Below are 16,173 nucleotides of genomic sequence, written 5' to 3'. Positions count from 1 at the left end.
CCTCGCCCAGAGTGTTGCCGTCTGGGCGAGCACGTAAATATTCCTTCTCATGCCGGAATTAATAAATATCTAACCCCTGCAAGGCTAACAGACAGGCCACAGTTCAATTTCAGTGCTCTAAAAATTAAATAAAAAAAGCAGCAATCCTCTAAACTTGAATTCCTAACGTTAATATTACCAACGGAACATGTGATAATATACAGGCTGGTGGGTCATATTTTGAAAGTATTAACGCTAGAATGGAGACCGTAGCGTGGATATATTAATAAAACCACCTTGAAGTAAATCCCAGTCACCTTAACCACTCAGTAAGGCAAATAATGAGGAAGGAGAGCCGTGTGGAAGGAAGAAAAGCCTGCCATGTGTGCCGCGGCCCATCATCGCCATCATCAGCACACCACATGGGGAGGACGCGTGAACGGCCACCCCTGAGGACATAACTCCCGCCCAACCTTCACAGGGGCCTGCCACCGGGGACACGCGGGGTGCATGTGACAGACGAGGTGTGCGTGTGTTGCCTTGTGTGTTCCGTGCTCAGAAATACCCATGGAGGGCTGGGCGTGCTGAGCTTCCCGCCGTGCCCCCTGCCCAGCGTGAGTGGCGGTGTGGTGTGTGTACCTTGTGTGGTTTTGAGGCGCTGGGGAGGCTGCGAGGGGCCGGGACGGGGCGTTATTACCGTGTGGAGAGGGGCGGGCGGGGCAGCACCTGGCCGGCCCTCAACAGGTCAGCACTCGCCTGGTTGACTCGCCTGGCCGGCCACCCGTTCTCCACAGCACGACAAGGAAATATAGCAGACGCGTCAGCCCCCGCAGTAAACGTGTGATGCACATTGCTGAGCGGGGAGTGTCGTGTGTCCAAGTGTCAGCTGAACTAGTGTGTGTGTGTGTGTGTGTGTGTGTGGAATGGGATGTCACAATAGATTCTGTCACAGTAAAAGCTTGAAAGTCTCAGATCTATAAGTTCTCTGTATTAGGTAAATGTAAAACCATGATAGGCATGTTTTACATATGCTCTGCAAGGCCAAGATATACACACATACAGTTTACTTAATCTTGTCTAGAGGCCCTTGCCTCACAGTTGTGGGGGTCCACCACTGTGTCCGTAATAGTGAGGGCCACTTGGTCTCGTATTGAATTTGTTGTTGCCCGGCCACTTGCAGTGTTGCCTGGCACTGGTGTCTCATCTGGCACTGCCCTCAGGAAAGTACCAAGACTTCCTTTGAGCAAAGTGAAAGGTCGTGGCAACATCATGGCCTTGCATCATACAACACTGAGGGAGCACTGCCCTCCTGAGGCTGAAGCTTTCTAAGTTTGGAAGACGGTGGTTGAGTGGTTAGCATGCAGGCCCCGCATTCACCATGTGTTGGACGAAGAGGGTTCGAATCTGCCGCTACCACCTGGGATTTTTCTGTCACTGCCGAGTGGCCTAAGACTACCCACATGCTGTCCTGAAGACCACCCATCAACCCAGACTCTAGGAAACCGTTCAAGTGAATCAAGAACGAGCACCAGGGGGCAGCATGAGCCCAAAAAAGATGGCGCCACTACAAACACTAGCCTGCACCATGACAGGCTGGGGCTGACCACCAACCAGACCCTTCATAAAAGCCTATCGGCGCCAAAGGCTGGCATATTAAAAAAAAAAAGCAGTCTGTAAATTTTCGTAACACTGGTGTGTCGGGTGTGTCAGTCACTATGGCCTGATTATGCGCTGTACTTGCAATGGCCAGCCAGTACCCTCCCTGAAATATATGTAGTTTTACACCCATCACTGCAGAGTTTGACACATCTCTGACATGTACTATTTATCTTTCTATATTTTCCGTAGAAATGACTACATGGAGGGGATGAGTGAGGGCGTTTGGAGATGGTAGGTCAGAATGTGTTTAAAAAAGGGGCAGGAAGGGTAGGCGAAGCCACGCTCATTAGGAGGCATTATTCGGTTAGGTTAGATTTGTAAACAGTAAATACTTTTGACACACTTGGCAATGCATCGTTATTGAAATGGTGGATGTGGTGACAGCTCAACTCCAGCAGAGGCAGAGTCCATCTTCCTTATTGTCTCTTGAGGGCTTAGTGCTTATTTTTCCTTGATTTTGCCTCTCATGAGACCTTAACTTTAATTTTTTGTTAATTTTCAAATGTTTGCTCTAAATTTGTGTTTTTCCTTTCAGAAATCACAAGTTTTTTGGGAGGGCAGAGGGAAATTCAGGAAACTAGTGATTTCTGTGGGGAATAGTTTGGAGATTAATTAATAATGCATCAAAACTTAATTGTACCAGAAATAAGCAATTTCCTACAACATTATTTTGAGGTACAGCTGGAACCTCACATCACAACCTAACGCCTGGGAGGTGTGACAACTCCTAACTAAACTATGTTGACAATTTGAAAATAGTTGTTAGCGTGTCGGTGCTGTATCCAGGAGTACACAGGGAGTCCTGCCCGCCACCACAACTAGGATTTTTTAATCACCACAGAGTGGCCTAAGACTACCCACAAGCTGTCCTGAAGACCACCTATCAACCCAGACTAGAGATTCTCTCTCTAAGGGCCTTTTCACATATGGACACTTAAGAAGCACTGCTGCTGGTAAATAATGGAGATTAATGGAGGCTTTCACATGCACACACGACCACAAAAAGTAGCGCTGCTCATTACAATACATGGGGTTCAATGGGAGCTTTCACATGTAGCTGCAGCCATGCCACTTTTTTAGCAGTGCGTGTGTGACTCGACTGCAGCACTGCTCAATTTCAGCAGCGCTGCTGAGAAGTACAGCTGATAATCCACATCCATGTTCTGTAAAAGACTAATCACCTAGAAAGATAAGCAGAGCTTTTCAGCAGCACTACTAAAATTGAGTCGTGCATGAGTATTGCTGCTGAGAAGCTCTGCTAAGTGTCCCCGTGTGAAAGGGGCCTAGAGAGAGGCTCAAAGATGAGCTCCTGAAGGCAGCATGACCCAAGACAGATGTAACCTCTAAACATTTGCCTGCACCATAATGGGCTGGGGCCTACCTTCATGCCCCACCAAGAAAGCCTCCCGGCGCCATAGGCCGAAACGTTTAAAAAAAAAAAGTATTGTGTATTTTACGGCTGTATGCTTGTGATTTGTTTTGCCAGCCATGCTGGGTGAGGGAAGAGAGCCAGTGTTGCAGCCAAACAAATTAGTGGCCCATCGGAATTTTAGTTTCCATAGGGAACAAGATTAATTTTTTCACTTGTATGCTTTCTCAAATGCTTATGGTAGGTTTTTTTCATTTAACCCAGCAGCTTCGGCGGACCCTGTTTGGGGTTCCCGCAATTAGGTTCGTTGAAACGGTGGACCCCGTTTGGGGCTCGTTCTACAACTCCTAATTCAAGCTAATTGTGGGCGGTGGAGACACATAGCAACCGCCATGCATGCCCTGGGTCAGTGTGGTGGGTGAGTGAGCTTGAGGTGGGCTTAGGTGTCAGAGGTGGTGCTGTCATGTCATGATAGACTGAATTAGCAATTCATACAGTAATTACAAGCCAATTTCTCTAAAGTAGACAAGAAACACTTTGCTACTAGATGCCTCACGTCACGAGACTGTTTATTTTGTAACAAACACCTCTCTCCCAAAATGGAGTTTGAGTACAAGGAAATATTTTTAACGGCTATATGGTTATAAGAGGAGCCCGTTGATATACATTCCATGTTGTTTTCTTAGTCTCAGATTACAGTCTGATGTAGCTGTTTCTCGGCCACTTCTCGTCTTTCTCATAGCCGAAGCCCACGGGTTAAGTGAGAAAGATCCAACTTGTGGAAAACTAGACCCAGTCACAAAATTTATATTTATCATTAACTATATAGTGTTAGCAATGTGTTTGTTCTAATTGTAACTTTTGTCACTTCAGGAGAAAACAATGCAAGGCAAATTCTACAGCTTCTCCCCCTCTGGGGAGAAGCTGAGCCAAGTTGGACCAGATGGGATGGTGAGGGTGTGGGACACAGCCACGGGCATCCTGGACCATGAGTACCAGCCAGCCAGCCACCTCATGGCCAAGCCGTCATGTATCCAGTATTCACCGCAGGTGAGACTCAAGCTGGAACCTCTTCATCTATAATTGAGCTTTATCTAAATTTAAGTTTAAATACTATAGTATGTATACTAAATGTCATATAAAGCCAATGGGAAATTATTTCAACGAACCATGAAGTTTATTGTTCTTCATGATAAAATGTCAATCATCAAAACTAATAAATCAGAAACACATTGCTTCCTTAACACATTTACCATCATTGTGTTCCCATCAGCTTGATTACAAGAAGAAGAAAAAGAAGGCACAAGGGGAGATGGGCAGCAGTGTCCTGGCCCTGGCCACCCTCCAGGGCACAGTGTTGGTGTACAGCCCTGAGAAGAGGGAGCTGCTGGCCACCCTGGATCACTCTCAGCCTCAGGCTGTGGTGGACTTGGCGTGGCTTGGCCCAAACATTCTCTTCACCCTATCTGCAGACAACACAGTAGTGAAGTGGAATGTTTCTTCCGGTGAAAAAGTAGCGTAAGTTTACATGCTTCCTCCTTTGTTGTGCTCAGACCACCAACCCTCCCTCCAATCCCTTGTCATCCATCACGGGAACATGTCATCACAATGCCCCTCGACACATGCAAAGTCTTCAGAATCACTTCTTAATGATTAGAATAGATATCCTTGTTGGTGATTGAAAATGCATCATACCTGACATAAATAAGCAGGCAAAGTAATAAAATAAATGTGACCACAGTAACCCCAGCTTAGGTAAAAATCTTATTGACAAAAGACACATCTTAGTGGTTGTCTTACTGCAACAGTGTACTGTTGTCATTTATGATTGTTTCTTCATAAACAGTAACATGATGACAAAGTTTTCTATGACATATTAGGCCAGGTTGTAATGAACATCTGTTCTGTGCAGGTGTGTGGAGGTGAGTGGCAGCTCCTCTCTGTGTGCACTGGGCCCCAAGAACCTGTGTACGGCCAAGAGCAGGATTGATCACATCATTTTGAAAAAGACAGGTGGGGCGCAGGTGGCAAAGAGCTTCACCGGCCACGCCTCGCAGGTGGGAAAGATGGTTCCCTTGCCCACGGAAAGTGACCCAGCCAGATACTTTCTCTCATCCTCCCCGGATGACAGATTTGTGTATGCCTGGTGAGTTAAAGCTGAAGTCTTAGATTTACTATTATTGCTTTCTTGTATATCCTTGTATTTCATTGCCCAGTCACATTATAGTGAAATATGTTCAAAGGTTCAAATTTGATTAATGGGAACCCTACTACAAGTCACATGTCTTTGCTCCTGCGACAGATGATTCCTCTGATTTTTCATATTGTGTGATCACATGTATCAGAACTCACATTCTCAGGTGGTACATGTTTGTATTATTTGCTGTAACTTGCCTCTTATCCATTTTGGGGTTGACTGTTAGATTTTGCAGTAATTATAAAAAGAATCAAACTCAGTAAAACAAAAAATGCAGTAATTATTATAACTGAATAAAAGAATGGCTCCAAACTAATGTAAGAATGCGTTCTATCCCTCTCTAGAGTGGCATTGATCACTATTTTTTGCTTTTTCTCAAGAAATTAGTGGGCCCACCAGTTAGAAGGGTGAGTCATGTTACTTGTAGGAGGCTCCTGTTGAGAATTAGCATTTATGTATAGACCAAAGTATTTATACGCCTTTAAAACACAACCTTTCCTTGACAGGGATTTGAGGAGTGAAGGTGAAGATCCTGTGGCCAGCTTCATGGTGGGGGACCAGGTGACGGGAGTGGAAGCCACTGAGCTGCAGAATAACACTGTGACGCTAGCAGTGACCACCCTCAAGGGCTCCCTCGTCCTCTTCAGCCAACACCTCAATGGGTGAGGATGTGCCTACTGTCTTGAGGAAGAGAGATGGGACTAGTTCTTAAACTTTGACCAGTCTCTCATGGTGTAATGTTCATTAACTTCATTTCTAATCTTTTTAACCTAATATATGAGGAATACAGTTTTATCAGTCTAAGTATGAGTTTGAGGGCTGTGTATTCTGACTCATTTCATTAGTAGCCTTTTTCCTCCAAAGCTGTTCTTTATTTTTTCTCCCCAACTCTTGTTATAACTTATTAAATTTAGGTAATAGTTATGCAGAGATGAAGGACTGATGTAAGACTGGATTCTTATTGATAACAAGATTGCAACATCCACTTACTTCCATTTGCTCCCCAGGAACACAAACAACACAATAGTCAAGAAAACAGGACGACTACTGATCCTGCAGGAGGGGAAGGAGAAAGAAAAGGCTACCCTCCCAATTTTAGCGGCACACTTCTGCAGGGACAAAGAGAACAGCCTAATCATTGCTTATGGCAACACCTCCATACTCAAGTTTGAAAGAATAGTAAGCCTGAGGACATTTTCTTGTATTTATAAGTTTCATGTTATGTTAGAGTTTTTTATTTTCTACGTACTTAAGACTAAGGCATACCATACAACTACTAATTACTACTATGCTTGTTTCGTTCTTTAAAAATTGGGTGGGTTGGAGTGGTTAGCATGACTAACTACAAATCCATAGTCTTGGGCTTGAATCCCAACCCGGGGAGTTGGCATGCAGTCTACCCACCTGTTTATCCTACCTTTTGGGCAGGTCAATAAATGGGTATCTGGGGAAGGTAAATTGGTAACCCAGATGTCACACTGGCCCTGTGTCCCGGGGTAATGGGTTATATCCCACCACAGGCTCAAGGGCTAATGTGACAGAGATAAGTGCTGTGGCTGCTCATAGCTTTAGCATATATCCCCAGCTTTACCTTTATGATCTTAACTAGCAGCATTTGGTCAGCTGGTGGACGCTCGTACATCAAGTCACCGCTCCTGAACCAAGGCATTTTTAGTGATTAATTTTTGCTTGTAAATCAAAACACTCGTAAAGTACGGCACTCTTAAACTGAGTTATTACTGTATTTTCACTCATTATATAATTTATTGACATAAATTTTACTCATTTAATCATACAAGATTCAAGAATAGATGGCACCACTATAAACACTTGCCTGTGCCATGATGGGCTGGGGCCAACCACCAGGCCCCTGAAGAAAGCCTACCAGCGTTATAGGCTAACAGGTTATATAAAAAAAAGTAACAAAATGAAAAAAATTATGAGGAGAGCTCGTATGATTGGTGAATGAGGTGCATGGGTAAGATTAAAGGTGGAAAGGGAGTCTGTTGGGCCATTCATCCTCACCGTCACCACCACCCTCCTCGCTTCTCTCAAAGTGATGCATAAACCACCACCAAATGCATTCTGGATGAGAATTTAGACCACTTCAAGCAGTGAGAGGTGGCTATACAAAACAATAATATGTTGGTATGGTGAGAATTGAGGTGGTGTTAGTGGAGGGTGAACACAAATGATGTCACACACTCAGCCAAGGTGGCAGCTGATTTGAGTTGTGTGCCTGGAATTTTTTACATTAGGTATGAATGCAGGTAAAGGTCCAATTGTGTTGTAAGATGCAAAGTTGATGGATGCGAGATCTTACTGTACCTACACAATTTAAATATACCACTTAGAGCCAGCTGAGGGCAGGGAGACAGCTCCAGGCACTGGGTTTAGGGATGGGTATCACGTCACCGTGAAGTTAGTCTAACATCACAGAGGTACTGCATTGCCGGGCATTCCAAATAGCCACCAAGAGTGTACCACCCTTGTTTGGTGTTGGCAAAGAAAGCAATTACATCTGTGGTGTGATACTGAAAGGCTGAAAATGGTTCATATACACATGGCTTAAACAAAGACAGTGGGCAACATGTGGGACTCAGAAAAAGGGAATCCACCATGGTTCTCTACATGATGTGGACCTCACTTGCTCCATTTCATGTCAATACCAACACTATGATGGTCTTGGCTAGGACTGTGGGCTTCTTATCCCTTGACTTGAGGCCATGGGTTCTGAGACCCTTAGCTTTCACACTCCTAAGCCTGTGGCCTCTGCCTCACCCACAGCCACTCCAGGCTCCTCAACAGGCCCAACATCTTCAGGTGGAATGAAAACACATTCACTTTCCATAATGATGAGCAATAGCATGCACTGCTGTCACTGGCACTGAAAGGCTGACTGTAATGTGACTTCATAAATGAACTACATTCAGAACAGCAGAATTACACAATGCTGCTCAGCTGCTGCTGCACTGACCCATCTCTTCTTGTCACATCAACACATGTCAGCCAGGATTGGTGTGCTTGACTGACTGTTGGAGACATGACTACAACAGACAAGATAAAACATGAATGAGTTTTCTTAGTGGACTTAGCAGAAGCTGATTGGTCCCATAACAGTTTAAGTCACCGTACACTAATCTGTCAACAAATAAGTTGCCTTTTCTAATTAGTGGTTAGCTGATTAGCAGAAGTGTCCACCATTGCCCCAATCAAAATTATGCAATGTGGTATTCTATCATAGGATGAGAATCATGTTCATAATAGTTTTAAATTGATAAAGACATCAGCCAGTAGAGTTTTCAACTAATTCAGCTATACTTGTTCATCTGAACTAGACTGGGAATGTCTGTCTTTACTCCTAAGTTGTCCAGCATTCTAATCAATCTTTTTGTTCTTCCCTGACAGAGTGCCAAAGAGATAACTGGCACTAAGAAGCTCCAGAGGGCAGCGCCCATGTCAGTGGTGACCCAGAAGTCATCCCTTGCAGAGATCATCACCCCTAAAGTGACTCGAGATGCCACTGTAGTTGGACCTGGACACCTCATGGTAATTATGTGCTCTAGTTTATTTAACCAAAAACTTGCTTGTAATGTATATATGTAATGTTTTTGTTTGTTTTTGTTTTAGCAAGTGTATTTCACCATTGGCATTATTTTTTAATGTTTCAGATTGCTCAGGCTGATGCGCCAAGGAGAGAGAACAAGAGGAAGCAAGGGGACGAGGATGGCACGTTGTCCCTCCCCATGGATGAGCGCCTCCATGCGCTGGTGTTGGACAAGCCCACCGACGCTGCCGCCATACACCCACCCAAGACAGACAACCAAATACACTTGTTGCTGCAGGTGAGCTCCCGGCCTGAAGTCTGAAGCTGCACTGATCTGGCCTTTTATTTCACTCAAGATGTGATAGCTTTTCCATGGCATTACTTCATACTTGGTTGGGAAGCTTGGGACTCCTAAATGGATTAATATTGGTAATAAGCCCAACACTTTTCCCTAACCTTTATGATGTTCTGCTTTCAGATGGAAGTCTCATATCAGAACTGTAGCTAAGAAGTTTGGGTGGTATAACTTTTGTCACAATAATTGTAAACAACAATATTGAATCCTCTTATTCACTCATTGTGACTCAGTAGTTCCTTTCCATGTAGCAAGTCTTGTTGAGTAGGAGAAGAGTGGAGGATAAGGAAGGGAAATAGGAGTGAGGAATGAGCTGATAGGGAAGAAAAAAAGGCTTGGCTGGAGAGAAAGGGGTCATAAAGTCACGAGTTTGATTGGTATTATCATTTCCTGTTCTTTAAATTTATAAGTACTGTACAAAGTTAAGATGATTAATGTTGTGTATGATCTGTTGTGTTTGGCTGCCAAGTGTAAAGAAATTAAAGAAGTTTGTATTTTGTCCAGGGTCTGCACAGCAAGGATGGAAGGATACTGCAGGGTGTACTGAGCTGTGCGGACGAGACTTTGGTGACCAACACTGTTCGGAGGATGCCGACCCCTGCCGTTGTGCCCCTCCTCAAGCATCTTCAGACTCTCTTTATGGGCAAGGGACACAAGTAAGGCAGGGGAGGGACTGAATGAATCTGGTGACACATGTAAACAAACAGACACAGTGTGATTCATGATTGTCTTCTTCAACTCTGTGGGCGGCCAAAAATATTGTACTACTTGGAATTAATCATCTACCTAGCCCTAGTACATACTGTATTTATATGAAAATGTAAGCTCACAGCACTGCTGCTCAACAGCACAAGACAACAATAAATAAATATGTCTGGGCTCATGCGGCCGCCTGGCAGGTGTTGTTAACATTCATCAGGGGACGGAATCTAATGTATGGTCAGACTTCTGTTTCAATGTCTAGACTTGGTCAGGCATATGTCTGGCAACTGCTGGACATAGCCATACCACAGATTTTTGGCCCAGACTTCTAATTTCAATTCCCAGAGTTGACCGGGCATATGTCCAGTAATTGCCAGACCCAGGATTTTGTTCAGGAAATTGAGGTCCGCAAAATTGAGGGTCAAGTATAGATTGTTTATCAGGTACACATTGTCTTGGTTGCTTTGTCACTTAAGGGATTTTATCCCCTGGACTTGAGACTTTAAATATTCAGTGACTATGTACTGTTTTAGTTGTATATATATATATATATATATATATATATATATATATATATATATATATATATATATATATATATATATATATATATATATATATATATATATATATATATATATATATATATATATTTTTTTTTTTTTTTTTTTTTTTTTTTAGAACAAAGACAGCTCAAGGGCACACAAAAAAGGAAACAATAATAATAAAAAAAAGCCCGCTACTCGCTGCTCCTAAAAAGAATCCAAAGAGGTGGCCGAAAGAGGAGTCAATTTCGGGAGGAGAGGTGTCCTGATACCCTCCTCTTGAAAGAGTTCAAGTCATAGGCAGGAGGAAATATAGATGAAGGAAGATTGTTCCACAGTTTACCAGCGTGAGGGATGAAAGAGTGAAGATGCTGGTTAACTCGTGCGTAAGGGATTTGGACAGTAAAGGGATGAGCTTTAGTAGAAAGTCGTGTGCAGTGTGGCCGCGGGAGGGGGGGGAGGCATGCACTTAGCAAGTTCAGAGGACCATTCAGCGTGAAAATAATGATAGAAGATAGAAAGAGAGGCAACATGGCGGCGAAATTTAAGAGGTAGAAGACATTCAGTAAGAGGAGGAGAGCTGATGAGACGAAGAGCCTTAGACTCCACTCTGTCCAGGAGAGCTGTGTGAGTGGAGCCCCCCCACGCTTGAGATGCATAGTCCATACATCATCCATCCATATTGATAATTTGACATGTTTCGCAAAAAATAATATAGTATCAGTAGTATATATACTAGTAGTAGTATATCACTCCAGCAGAGGACTTGCACACATGTAACCCTCCTCCCTCACACCCTCAGAAATGCAGCTTATGTCACCTGGGTGAGGCTGGTCCTGTACCACCACATGAGCCACTTGTCCACGCTACCAGACCGCCAGGAGCTGCTGCGGCCCTTCTACTCCATCAGTGCCTCCCGCGTGGCCTCCTTCATGCAGTTGACGGAGCTCCACGCACGTCTTGACCTCTCCCTCACCCACGTGGCCACCAAGCACCAGGAGGCACAGCAGTCACAGGTGGAGCCCAGTGCCCTGCTCATCTATAGGGAAGGTGAGGCTGTGTGTGTGTGTGTGTGTGTGTGTGTAATTCACCATGGCCTGATCACGGGTTGGGCTCGTAATTGCTAGCAGGTACCCTCCTGACATGAACAAGTGCTCTTTATCGTCGATCTCTGGATACAGCCAGGACCTCACACACCACACACCCCATCCCCCTTGCTCAAGGGGGGACAGTAACCACTCCTAGTCTGTGGAAAGAATCCGACCTGAGCGGGCTCGAACCACCGCCCTGCCAGACCGTAAAGCCTGGCAGCGCAGCGCTTTAACCAGTTGCGCCACGGAGAGGCATGTGGTGTGTGTGTGTGTGTGTGTGTGTGTGTGTGTGTGTGTGTGTGTGTGTGTTAGAATCAGGAAGAGAGAGATTAATGGGTCCAATCTCTGTCCTGTCATGCATTCCTGTTTCGTTATTTTTATCCTGGTACAAAATTAACTCTAGCTAACCTAGATGATATTTATAAACTTTCCCTTGACCGGTGTCTCAAATTTCCACCAGCCTTCCCTTCCTCCCCTGTCCCTGCCATCCCCTCAGTTAGAGCCAAGTCAGCTCCTTCATTCTTAATAACCTCCCCCCCTACTCTTGGCAAGCCCTTCTCACCCCTTCAACATATGATATTATAGACAGACCTGTCATTTCTTACTGTGTTCTATATATTTCTACCAAGTTTTTCCTACATTCCTTCTATGCTTTGGTTTATTGCAATACTACTACTAAATAATGGTTGTTTGATTATCCTATTTTAATATTCCTCTCTGTCAATCTTACAAAGAGCAGCATGTCTTGGGTACTTTTGTTCTACACTGTTTTCAGCCTTAGATCTGTCTCCTTTGCCATAAAAAAGTATAGTCATTCACCCCTTCAAAAATTCTAAGTACTAACCCTTTCTTAGACCACACATTAAAATAACCCTTTCTTAGAACATCTTATCTTCCCGCTCACTCCTCTCTCACCCCCCACAGAGGAGTCCGATGAGGAGGAAGAGATGGAGGTCCCGGGCGGTGTCTCTGAATCTGAGGACAACTGGGAGGAATTCTCGGACTATGGGGAGGTGAACGGCCACACCGACTCTGAGTCCGACCCTGAGGAAAAGCTGCACATTCCTACCTCCTCCAAACGGGACCTGGAGGAGGAGGACGAGGAGGAGGAAATGGAAGAAGATGGGAAAGAGGAGGAGGAAAGCAGTGAAGAAGACACTGAAAGCCAGAGTGACATGACGGTGGATGGAAACGAAAGTGACAGTGACAATCAGAGTAGTGACAAGTGAGGGAGTGGAGGGAGACGCGCCCCACTCGCTATTTTTGTAATTCTTTTCTTAACGTGCTGTGAGGTGGATGCTGCTGCCGCTGCCAATGCCACGCTGGGAGACGTAGCATAATCGAGCAATGTTGATCATTCTGGGTGTTTTATTTGGGTTTTATATAAGAAACACACATATACACATATAAAGGTGAATAATAAAGGCGTTTTTCATTGTGGTATTAAATTTAAGGACACCTGGCTGGCAAAATTTTATACCAGGCAAGATGGAGGAGAAAATTCAGAGGAGACGGCAGAGAATGTTAGTGTGTTGTCTTGTCAGTCTCTGAAGTGAAGTATGTCATCTGTTGTTGTGGTAAATATTTCTACTCCTTCATCTCCTCCATCATTGGTTATTTTTGCTCTCATTATTATTATATTTTTTTCTTTTAATTTCCTCATTTTACCCTTTTTATTGTTTTTCTTCCTGTCACATCACCACCAGAATTTGTTGAGGTAAATTAGACAAAGAATTCACCTTAAACGCCTCACATGGTTTTATATTATCTAACAACTCACACTCATTATTATTATTTTTCTTCATTTAATTTCCTCGTTTTACCCTTTTTATTTTTGTTGTTGTTTTTCATGTCACATCACCACCAGAATTTGTCCAGGTTAATTAGACAAAGAATTCACCTTAAATGCCTCACATGGTTTTATATTATCTAACAACACACACACACACACACACACACACACACACACACACACACACACACACACACACACACACACACACACACTCAGGGCAGCCGGCCATCCCACAGTGCCCAGCGTTTGCAGCGAAGTGTTTCAACAGATGGTGGCTCGTGAAACTATTTTTTGGCCGAATGTGGAAAAGAAAAGAAGTTAAGTTTGTATGCTCCTCAATGCAAATAAATATGACTTGTTGCATGCGTTTTTATTATTATGTGATCAGTAAGTGTTGTGTGTTGTCCATAGACTTTTTCGGCAGGGAGATTCACAAAATTTACGATATGAAAATGGAAGTAGCGTGTTTCATCTGAGAATTATGTTTATAGTTACGGAGTTGATTCGTAATAGTTATATCATTGTTTGAAAGTAGCAATCCAAAAGTTGTAGAAGTCAGAGCAGACAGAAAGCTGGGCAGATAGATGAAATTTGAACCTTTGCAAGGGTAGGAAGGAGTACTGGAATATGGAATGGGTTAACAGCTGATATAACCTGGTAAAGATGAAATTTTAATCTTTGCATGGGCAGGAAGGAGTAATGTGCAGCTGATATAACCTGGTAAAGATGAAATTTTAATCTTTGCATGGGCAGGAAGGAGTACTGTAATAGGGAATGGGTTAACAGCTGATATAACTTGGTAAAGATGAAATTTTAATCTTTGCTTGGGCAGGAAGGAGTAATGTGCAATGGGATATAGAAAGATGAAAGAAAGAAAGCTGATGAAAAAAGTACAGAAAAGGAACAAAAAGTATGAAAAAATACAATCCAAGAGTATTTTACGCAGAACTTATTGTATATCTCAAAGTTGATTATTTACTTTTTTTCGTCTCCGTGTGAGGTAAAAAGCGGACCTTGGAGAGAGATAACCCGGTCCGGGGCGACGCAGGGCAGCTGAGTGATGGGACAAAGGCCGGGCCGAGGCGGGGCGGCCCGGCGAACCCCTGCAAAAAACGCGAAGATCTGTAGGTGGCGGAAGGACGAAGAATGTGTGTGTGAGAGAGAGAGAGAAAAAAAATTACGTCCTCAAATCTGTATGGAAAACGAAGCTAAATAAGAGAGAGAGAGAGAGAGAGAGAGAGAGAGAATTTCACTTCCTCAAATCTATGGAAAACGAAACTACTTGAGAGAGAGAGAGAATTTCACGTCCTCAAATCTATGAAAACCGAAACTAAATAAGAGAGAGAGAGAGAGAGAGAGAGAGAGAGAGAATTTCACGTCCTCAAATCTATGGAAAACGAAACTACTTGAAAGAGAGAGAGAGAGAGAATTTCACGTCCTCAAATCTATGAACAACGAAACTAAATAAGAGAGAGAGAGAGAGAGAGATACAGAGAGAATAGCTAACGGATAATTGGCTCTTTCCGTAATTAAATCTAAATTGTAAACTATAGGCCATTAATTAGCCCTGGGAGGTTGTTGAATGCATACACCTGTTTATATATGACATGTCTGCATATATTTACCATGTCAGGGAAATGGCGTAGACTATGGGTGCGTAACATAGCTTGAAGGGAAAAAAAGATAAGTCCCGAGGTTATGAATCAAGGAAGTAACAATTCTCACCCACTTAGCTATCAAATCCTGCAAGCTCAAGGTTCTTTTTATTTCCTTGCTTTGTTATTCCTTTCTGTTATCAAGCAATGTGTTTTGTAAAGTGGATATATAGTGGCTGAATGGTTGCACTACTGGTCATGGGAGGCGGGTTCGAGCCCCCTCAGAGTAACTAAAGGTGGAATTGGTTGTTCGGTTGTTCTCGTTAACCCCAGTACCCCCTGGAGTCATTTTTCGTTTCAGCTCCCAAGCACACATTTGAGAAGGCTTTCGTAGGAGTTTGGGGTATTTCCAGGGCTAGCTTCATGACCCTTCTAGTAGTTTAACCTTTCTTCTGTACCATGAACTTAAAAAAACCCTCATGGGAACCCGATTAACCCCCTTTTTTATCTTTGGGAATAGTTGACATGATAAATGGAAGCGTCGGAGAACGTACCACCCCCTGGGCTTTCTCGATGACAGTTACCACGGGGGGAACTATTACAATGTGCTCTGTCCTCCCCCCTTGGGATATATTAACAAACAAACAAAATACCCTCTCAGTTAGGCTAGTTGCTATTTTTTGTATTAGTAATTTGTCTCGTAATGGTGATTGGGTAGTCTGGTATAGATTAGTTGATTATTATGCTTAGACGTCTCCTCCCTTGAGATAGCCTATATATTAACAAACAAACAAACAAAATACCCTCCCAGTTAGGCTAGTTGCTATTTTTTGTATTAGTAATTTGTCTCGTAATGGTGATTGGCTTGTTTGGTGTAGTGTAACAGTTTATTTTGCTTAGATGAACAAATAGACCGTTCATGATGATATAAGATGACAGTGTTTTGAAGTAGTGACCTCCACACTGAATAGACCACAAGTATTAATAATGATTTTACAATTTGGCGTCATCGTAAATAATAGCCTAATACATGGGATCATCGTAATTACCCTAGTCCCCCATCACACCCCATGGCAGATCTCGGTTATTGATCAGGAAGGTCTTGTTATCTGTCTACAGTCATACGAAATGGTTCCTTGGCAGGGTAATAGTGGTTTTGGTCGCCCCTGAAAACATCTTGGCCGCGACTCCCTCACGCTGACCCATGGCTCCTTTGTGACGTCACGCTCGGGGACAGGCTAGCATAATAAACACCAATTTTCAAGGTAAAGTAAAGGCGGCTGGCTGACATGGATGTGCTAAATATAAAGGGGAGGTTTTGTTAGTGTTCTCACGGTAA

The 16,173-nt window shown here is 43.5% G+C and overlaps 1 protein-coding gene across 2 annotated transcripts; it reads left to right on the top strand.

Annotated features, from left to right (window-relative positions):
• Window positions 1–368: 368 nt before the first annotated feature.
• Window positions 369–13,602, top strand: LOC126986931 (WD repeat-containing protein 43-like). Of its 2 annotated transcripts, none has more exons than XM_050843452.1 (11): window positions 369–503; window positions 3,881–4,057; window positions 4,281–4,525; window positions 4,920–5,153; window positions 5,711–5,866; window positions 6,212–6,383; window positions 8,613–8,753; window positions 8,876–9,049; window positions 9,611–9,762; window positions 11,156–11,403; window positions 12,369–13,602. In XM_050843452.1, the coding sequence occupies exons 2-11, from the start codon at window positions 3,890–3,892 to the stop codon at window positions 12,671–12,673; spliced, it is 1,995 nt and encodes a 664-aa protein (XP_050699409.1). In that variant the 5' UTR covers window positions 369–503; window positions 3,881–3,889; the 3' UTR covers window positions 12,674–13,602. The 2 variants fall into 2 exon arrangements, with proteins under 2 accessions (XP_050699409.1, XP_050699408.1); XM_050843451.1 differs by having other exon boundaries at window positions 381–593.
• Window positions 13,603–16,173: the final 2,571 nt, after the last annotated feature.

This window comes from Eriocheir sinensis, chromosome 63 (genome assembly GCF_024679095.1).
Source record: "Eriocheir sinensis breed Jianghai 21 chromosome 63, ASM2467909v1, whole genome shotgun sequence".
NCBI lineage: Eukaryota > Metazoa > Arthropoda > Malacostraca > Decapoda > Varunidae > Eriocheir > Eriocheir sinensis.
This window is presented reverse-complemented; position numbering and strand designations above follow the sequence as displayed.

Coding starts and splice junctions, on each gene's coding strand:
- LOC126986931 (XM_050843452.1), top strand. CDS start 3,890: ATGCAAGGCAAATTCTACAGCTTCTCCCCCTCTGGGGAGAAGCTGAGC. Junction 5,867..6,211: donor TTCAGCCAACACCTCAATGG/GTGAGGATGTGC, acceptor TTTGCTCCCCAG/GAACACAAACAACACAATAG. Junction 11,404..12,368: donor CCTGCTCATCTATAGGGAAG/GTGAGGCTGTGT, acceptor CACCCCCCACAG/AGGAGTCCGATGAGGAGGAA.